Source organism: Lathyrus oleraceus, chromosome 1 (assembly GCF_024323335.1).
Source record: "Lathyrus oleraceus cultivar Zhongwan6 chromosome 1, CAAS_Psat_ZW6_1.0, whole genome shotgun sequence".
Lineage (NCBI taxonomy): Eukaryota > Viridiplantae > Streptophyta > Magnoliopsida > Fabales > Fabaceae > Lathyrus > Lathyrus oleraceus.
In genome coordinates, this window is record NC_066579.1 from 104,652,787 (window position 1) to 104,661,485 (window position 8,699).

At 34.6% G+C, this 8,699-nt stretch overlaps 1 protein-coding gene across 1 annotated transcript; it reads right to left on the bottom strand.

The window, feature by feature from the left end:
• Positions 1-7,258: 7,258 nt before the first annotated feature.
• Positions 7,259-8,029, bottom strand: LOC127115486 (phosphatidylinositol/phosphatidylcholine transfer protein SFH8). Its single transcript, XM_051047024.1, has 3 exons — positions 7,883-8,029; positions 7,648-7,761; positions 7,259-7,414 (listed from the first exon to the last, which is right to left on the bottom strand). The coding sequence occupies exons 1-3, from the start codon at positions 7,979-7,981 to the stop codon at positions 7,274-7,276; spliced, it is 354 nt and encodes a 117-aa protein (XP_050902981.1). The 5' UTR covers positions 7,982-8,029; the 3' UTR covers positions 7,259-7,273.
• Between the last annotated feature and the right edge of the window lie 670 nt (positions 8,030-8,699).

The following is an 8,699-nucleotide window of genomic DNA, read 5'->3' on the forward strand; positions in this document are numbered from 1 at the left end:
TGTTAGTTTTTATCCCAAAGGTTGTTGGTTCGTGAATCAGTCTGTGTTGGTGGCTGGTTCATTCGTCGTGTTGAGAAGTGAAAACTCGCACAAGATATTTTTTACTATTTGGTTCCACGGTTGTATGTGGATTTGTTGGATAGTGTATATTAGGTGTGTGATTGCTATAGTTTATTCTAAATCACTTTTGTTGTATTTTTACTATATGTATACCCTTTTGGGTTGACTTTATGGTTTGACCCCGATTAAACACACATCTAGAATCATATTAATCGAAGTGTTAGTATTGATATTGAGTACACCATAGCTACTAAAATACATATGGATACATGTACAATGTAGTTATCTCAAAATACAGTATAAGATAAAAGTATAAATGTCGATATAAACTAAGATCTAATATCCAAAATGAGGAGCAGAGCTAATACATGAATATAAAACAAATAAAAAACGAGTCTACAAAGCCTTCACTTCAGCTTTCCTTCACCTTTACTTTGGCACGAGCTATCTTAAATAGCCAATATAATGGGGTGAGATACTACATCTCAGTGGAGTTATAATTTATACCACAAATCTGCTTGGCTATAAGAGTTATCCATAACTACTTATAACATCACCGTCCTATTTCTTTACGAGATAAAGCCTAATAAAAGAATTTGAGGTCTATCACCCTCCGACTATGCAAAAATGTCAACATACTATTAAGCATTATGTATGTGCATGTAACTACATACATCTTGTTTGCATTACACCCTGCATTGGAACTCAAATGGAATGCATACATGAATTCACATCTTTCATGTTGCACCCCTCTTAGAGTGTGACCATCGCCTTACGCCCTATTTAGGAGTGTGAATGTTCACATTACACCTCATCTAGGAGTGTGAATAGATGTACGAGAATCACCTCACCATATTATGCCCCTCTTGGAGTGTGATTGTCGTGTTATGCTCCATTTAGGAGTGCGTTCTCCATATTATGCCCCACTTAGGAGCGTGAATGGGTGTTCACACTCATCTCATTCACATTATGCCCTATTTAGGAGTGTGAATGGATGCATGCTAATCATATCACCTCATTATGTGGAATTTCGAAGTGCCAATGGATGTACGTAAATCGTCTTACCGCATCATGCCCCTCTTGGAGTGTGGACATCGTATTACACTCTGATTCTTAGTGCAATTTCCACATTACGCCCCATTTGGAATGCGGTTTGGCACGTGTATAAGAATGAATGTACGTATACATAATCGATGTACAACTAGATACCTTTAATCGACCATTGGGGTTCTCACTTGGTTCCTCACTTTCCATTTTTATCCATTTTATTTCATCAATTCATTCATACTTTCATGATTCTTTACAGATTAACACACCATTAGAAAATCACAAGGATGTCATGCCATTATGGCTCGATCCATTGGAACAGGGTACTCAGACCGTTACGGCTCTGTTGGAACAAAAAAGGTGATCGCCCAAAGTTGGGGTCAACGTGCTCAGGCTATGCCGCCCAACACGGGCGTGTTGTGCCCATGTCAACTTTTCCCATAGTAAAAACAGGGGCCAACATAGGTCCCACATGCTAGCCAACACGAGTCGTGTTAGTCCTATAGCAGCCCCCTATAAAATCCATAGGGCAACAGGGGTCCCCCATGTTGGTGAACACATATCGTGTTGTGCCAAAAAACACATGTTCCTCATTTTTCTGCAAATTACCCATGACCTATTCGTGGGAAAATGCAGATTTTGTGGGTAACTTGAATGTCTCATTTTCCTGCATAAATTTCAAACAGCCAACAACACAAGCATGCAGGTATACATTTTTGCAAGAATTAAGTAAGAACACTCTAACTAATTATGATGAATTATCAAGGTTTCCAAACATCACAAAAACATGCATTTTGCATTATTTCAATCAAGAATCATCAAGAACATTTCTAGCCTACCCAACCTTCCCCACATGCATTAGATTCCTAGAATACCAAGGTCATAACATAAGGTAAGAACCCCATCTTTGAAACAAAACATTATTTTGAACTCGGGATAAGATGATTGTGATGATTTCTTGAAGAAATATCTTCCACTAGAATGCTTCCTCTTCAATCTTCACAATTTTTTTATACATGCAATGAGGTTGTCTTTGATCAATACCTCTCTTCTCTCTCTCGTATCTCTCTCTCTCTCTCTCCTCTCTCTCTCGCTCTATCTCTCTCTCTCTCTCTCCTCTCTCTCTCTCTCTCTCTCTCTCTCTTCTCTCTCTCTCTCTTCTCCTCTCTCTCTCTCTCTCTTCTCTCTCTCTCTCTCTCTCTCTCTCTCTCTCTCTCTCTCTCTCTCTCTCTCTCTCTCTCTCTCTCTCTCTCTCTCTCTCTCTCTCTCTTCTCTCTCTCTCTCTCGTCTCATGCCTCTCTCTCTCTCGCTCTCTTCTCTCTCTCTCTCTCTCGCTCTCTCGCTCTCTCTCTCTCTCTCTCTGCTCTCTCTCTCCTCTCTCTCTCTCTCTATATATAGTATATATAATATATATATATATATATATATATATATATTATATATATTATATATATATATATATATTATATATATATATATATATACTAAAATCAAAACTAATATCATCTATTTATCTTTTAGCTATTTTAGAAGTAAGTCAAATGTTATGTTTAAAAGCTTTAACAATGTATATTTTATACTAACATACTCTTAATTAATTTATATTTTACTTCTCGACCTATAATAAATATTGCAATATAAATATTAACTATTTATTTCTTAAAATTCAAATTTATAAAAAGAATATTAATTGTCAATAGATTTAATATTTTTACTTTTGTTTTTAATTTCTACCGTGTATTTGAAATAGTCTTATATTTTAGTTAGTATATAATAGGATATATAACGCAATCTTATCCAAATGTACATGTACATTTCGAATAATATCCTATCATAATAGTTAAAGCCCTTCTTTCTTTATTTCAAAAATTCAATAAAAGAATAATTTTTTATTTTATTTTCAAGTTCATTACATTACTATATTATAAATAAATAAATAAATAAAGTCAGAAGGATGATGGGTTCAATGCATGGAGGAACTATTTTAGAAATGTAAACAAAAATAACAATGATATATTCAATGTTTGGTTTAATTAAGTGTCTGCCACTATTGTTCCCCCAACAAATTTATGTGACTACATCATGTTAGGAGTATAACAGTAGTAATAACTAAAAATGTCAAAACAATAATATATAGTATAGTTTGGTCTCTATTCAAAAATGGACACCTATATATTTTTCACATCTTGAATTGAAGCCCCACCATGTGGATTTAATGCAATCCACTTCTTTTTAGCATTTGTTTTGGATCTTTCTTGTATAGTTTAATAAATATAGTTTGTTATGCGTTGGAAATGTTGGCTATGTTGAAAGCATGTGGAGAATTTTAGAGATTTAACAACAAACATAACCATGTGGCCACCTTAGATATTTTGATTCAACTTACTAAGCCAATATTCCATCTATTGTGAAATTTATTGATGTATAGAAGTTGTATGAGTATACCTTTGTCATTGTGACCAAAAATTAAGAAAATAAATGTTTTATATTCTTGTGAAAACTGTATAATAATAATAAATTAAACATATTAAGTTGTTAAATTTATCAAAAATAAAGATGGGTAAGATAAAAAATAATGACAACCGAAATAAATAGTTTCGAGTAACTAAAATAATCTACGATTAGTGTGTAACTAGCCCTTCAAGGAAAGTAAGAAGATAAAAAAAACAAGAACACAAAAAACTTTACTCAAATCGATCAGACCGATGTACTTTGGGAAAGAGAGCATTTGTCCCGTTCATTTATACTTCTAAGAATCTTTACAAGAGATTACAAAAGAGTTCAAAAAAATATTTTTAATATCTCCAACTCTATCTATATGAATCACACAAGTCTATAGTGTTTGAAAGTTTTTCTCAATCCCTTCAGATATCTCAAAAGATTTTCCAAATTACAAAAACACAATCATAGGAATTTTAACTCTTACTTGTCTAAGTTTTCCCTAGGATTCTCCACTCTTTTCTCTGCCTAGAGTTTTGAAGTTGTGAATGTTGTAAAAATAAAAAAATGATAAAGATACATATTTATAATTATTGAAACTCAATCGATATATAATTGGCCCAAAACAAGGCTCGTTGACTGGATATGTGAATCGAAACAACCCATTCAAAGCCCGTGAATTTTTCGGACCAAACCCGCTACCCGGGGACCGCCTCCAGTCGGCCAGAATTTTGTCAGTTTTCTTTGTCGTGGCTCCTCCTCCAATTGTCATGTCTTCCTCTATATTTCATGTGCTCTCGCCACCACCTCCGCAATTCTTGTACCATCGTGCATCGCCGCCTCCTCTGCGAATCTGACACCTTATGTCGAATATTCATCTAGTTTTCAAATTTCTATAACTTTGGTTTCTCACAAGAAATGTGTTTTTCTTCTCTTCATCACTTGGAGTTTTAAGGAATACTTATATAATTCTCCTCCCAAACTTTAAACCATGGTGATTCCATTTTATCCATCAACCATCTTAATACTCTCTCTAATTTGAATCATCACTCAACAAACTTGATCAAGTTCAGGCTCGACATGAACCTTGATCTTGCCACTTGCATCTATTTTCTTTCAACCATCTTTTTTACTTAGGTAATTTAAAAAAAACCACAACTATGGTTCTTGAATCATGTTTGAATCCTTTTGCTTTAGAATGTCTCTGTGAAGATCAATGTTTGTAAATTTTACAACCGTACAACGACATTTAAAGTATAACTACCAAGGTCACCATAATTGTATCTTTGAGATGATATATCACAAATCAAATGATGATCAAAGGCCTTTTTAATCGTTCTTTCACTACTTTTAGCATCCATAACATGAATTTCCACCACAAACTGAGTCTTTTCTATCATACTTTCTTATATCTTCATGTTCAAGTCGTTACTCTTACTCCCTTTGTGGGGCTCATTGAAAGTAATTCATCTGCAAATGGTAAACATTGATCCTCTAGATTCCACTTATCATCATTCATAACTTTTCTCACCTCTAAGAAATTCATTGAAAGCATAATTCATAACCTTACCATCAAGCTTGATTTGCTTAGCAGGAAAAGCTTTGATGATGTTCAAAATAGAGTAGTATTCAAGTTTCTTTTTATAAACCTTCATCGATATTTGGAAGTTTATTCATGTGAATAGACATTTATCGAGCAGGTAAGCTTTTTTTGAAGCATCCTTACCAAAGAAACTTCATGGCAACTCAATTCTTAAATGGGTATTTATCCCTTGTCACTTGTAAAAACTTATTAAATTTCTCTAAAACAACATCTAAGAATCTACCATACCTTGACCTTAAATCTCATAACTTGTATTTGTTATGAAAGTCTTCACTAGTTAATGATGAATGGCCAATAAAATTGAAACCTTCTAAACTATATAACCCACAATTATAGACCATTTATCCATGATCACTCCACCATGAGAAATATCCAACAGTCAATGCTCAACTCTAGTGTAATAGCATAGATCACCGAATGTGTCTATCGATAACAAAAAAAAAATGAGCTCTAGAACATATATCGCATTTTGCATAAGAAACTCACAATCACCGGACATTTTAAATATGATTGTATCAACACCATGAACCTTTCAAGCCTTATTATCACCGAGACAAACTGCTTCATCTTCCTCCAGCTTCAAAGTCTCAGTGTATTACTTCCTTGGACACATGTGATAAGAGAAATATAATTCTAGGACCCAACTCTATTGAGTATCCAAACTCGACACCACTAATGCATATGGACTATCATAACTATCCTCATTTGAGGAAATAGAAATCTAAACAGAATCTCCATGGTCTTCCCTCTTTGAACAATCCTTCATGGAGTGACTGGTTTTATGAAAAATAACTAATTTTAATGTTGACTTGTTAAACCTATTGGATTTAGACATACATCTATGCTCACTTCCTCCTTTTTAGATACTTAAGCCCTTACTATTATCATAACTCTTCAAATATTTCACCTTTGAAAATTCCTTGGGTCAGTCTTGAACTTCATCAATAGTAATAGTACCTTTTTTATACCATAAATAAGGACACCCATGAATTTCTCAAAAGATCTAGGCAATAAGCTCGACAAGAGTAGATTATTGTCATCATCATCAATCTCCACCTTAATATTCTCTAGATCATTGATGATCTTATGAAATTTTGTCAATTGCTCTATTATAGATTTGTTTTTTACATTATAAATGAATAGAGTTGCTGTTTCAAATACAAACTAGGAGCTAAATATTTGATTATATACAATTATTCATGCTTTTTCCACATTGAAGTTACAATCTTCTCCTTGCCAACTTCCTTTCACTACAACAAACAAGACCTTAGACAGCGCTTTTTTTAGCCTTAGACAGCGCTTTAAAGCGCTGTCTAAACCTCCCCTGCTAAAGGTTTAGACAGCGCTTTTTTAAATCTTAAAAGCGCTGTCTAAGCCCCCCCCCCCCTTAGACAGCGCTTTGGCCAAAAGCGCTTTATAAGACCCTCTTATTTTAAATTTTTTAGGTATACCTTAGACAGCGCTTTTGAAAAGCGCTGTCTAAGCCCCACCCCCTTAGACAGCGCTTTGGCCAAAAGCGCTTTCTAAGACCCTCCTATTTTAATTTTTTTAGGTATACCTTAGACAGCGCTTTTCAAAAAGCGCTGTCTAAGCCCCCCCCCCCCCCCCCTTAGACAGCGCTTTTGCCTAAAGCGCTTTCTAATCCCCCCCTTAGACAGCGCTTTTTACAAAAGCGCTGTCTAAGGTATACCATCAAGAAAAAGGCAGTCAGTGCTACCCAAATCCGAGCTTTAACCCCTTCTGGAGTATTTTGAATGTCAGGAAGAGGATGTGTTCCTGTATTGAAAATCATTGTTAATCTTTGCTGGACAAAATCATATTAAATACTAACTCACATCAAGAAACTAAGCAATGCCTACAATCCCCAACTCTCCAAAAATCTAGAACTCTTGGAATATAAGTCGACGAATGGTTTAGATCTTAAATAGACACTATCATCAAAAGTCTTTTTGAAATTTAAGTGCAATATAAATAATCTTTACAACCATGAACGCTAAACCTAAGTTATAGTGGCATAGTCCAGAAACAGTCATCATAGACCTATTTGTGCAATTGGGTGAAAGTTTAGTGAATAAGAAAAATAAGAAGATAGATCAAAAGGGTGCATCAATAAATGCCAAGAAGTCACCAACCTTTAAAGGTATAAGTCCTCTGTAGAGATACCTGCCTCTTCCATTCAGCATCAACAGGTTTGTCTAACATTGGAACGTATTCATCATACCCGGACAAGTTATTAGCAAAGCTTGTCTTTCCTACCACCTTAGCCTGACAAAAACACAAAGTGAATGAGAATCTTAATGTTATACTTTGATTACATCATCGTCGTCTCACAATATCTTTAAATATTGTGGACTGCAACAACAACAACAACAGCCAAAGCCTTTTTCCACAATATGGAGTCAGCTACGTAGATCAAACAACACCACAATATCCTGTCAAATTAGTTATTCTTATATATCTGAAGCAAATAGAAATTTGTATAACAGATCAAGACTCACTTCCTCACGAACAGGGGTCAACCTAAGGTTCGAATAGCTCTTCCTTGCTTTTGGAGAAGCTATATCTTCAGCTTCTGACCCTGATTCAGCAGTAGATGTATCGCTTCCTTTTACCTGTAGGTGGGAGTAGCATAAGTGAGAGTGATATATGACAAATAGACCATTGAGAAAAATGTGTGAAGCACCAAATTGGCTCCACTTGATCAAGGTAACAATCGGCCATGCAAAGAGTTACCATTGGGTATCGAGGCTTTGCATATGCAATAACCTTCCCATCGCTGTTGAGAACCTTTACTACTTGCCTTGCCCGGCGTGGTTCACCATTGAGAACCATCTACAAAATTTTGCAAACACAATCAACTGTCAGCATATTACAAGTCAGACTGGTATATAGTATAACATCCGCATCTTTATTGTCCATGAGGATCCGAAGAACGTACTCCGTCACGGTATCCGGTCTACTTAAGATTAAACCTAAGTTGACGGTCGCGGGTGCTAAGAATCCGAATGACACGTCCAAACCATTGGGGCGCATCAATTTGTCATACAAAAACCTAATATAAAAACATCATTAACAATCAAAATAACATCTTCACAATCAAAATAACATCTTCATTGTATATATCTTAATGTCAATTATCATTTATAATCAAAATAACATCTTTAAAATGACCATCATCTATTAAAAAAATTTAAAAATTTAATCTCTTCATCTTCAATGGATTGAAAATCTTCATCAATATCATCATTCATAATCTGCAAAATAAAAGTAATATAATTGAAATAATATTATTATTTGAAGACTATAAAATAATTAGAATGTAAAGCATAAAACAATTCAACCTTACATGATTATTATTTGGAGCATATATTGATGATTCTCTCTTTCATGACCAATACTTGTAGCAAAATGTAGAAAGATCTTCAATACTACATAGCCATCACAGGAGCAACATATCTCATATTTTCCTTCTCCAATCCAACATTTATCTTCAATGAGAAATTGGTTAGGAGCTTCTGCACTTGTAAAAACAAAGTAGATGAAGTGTCAT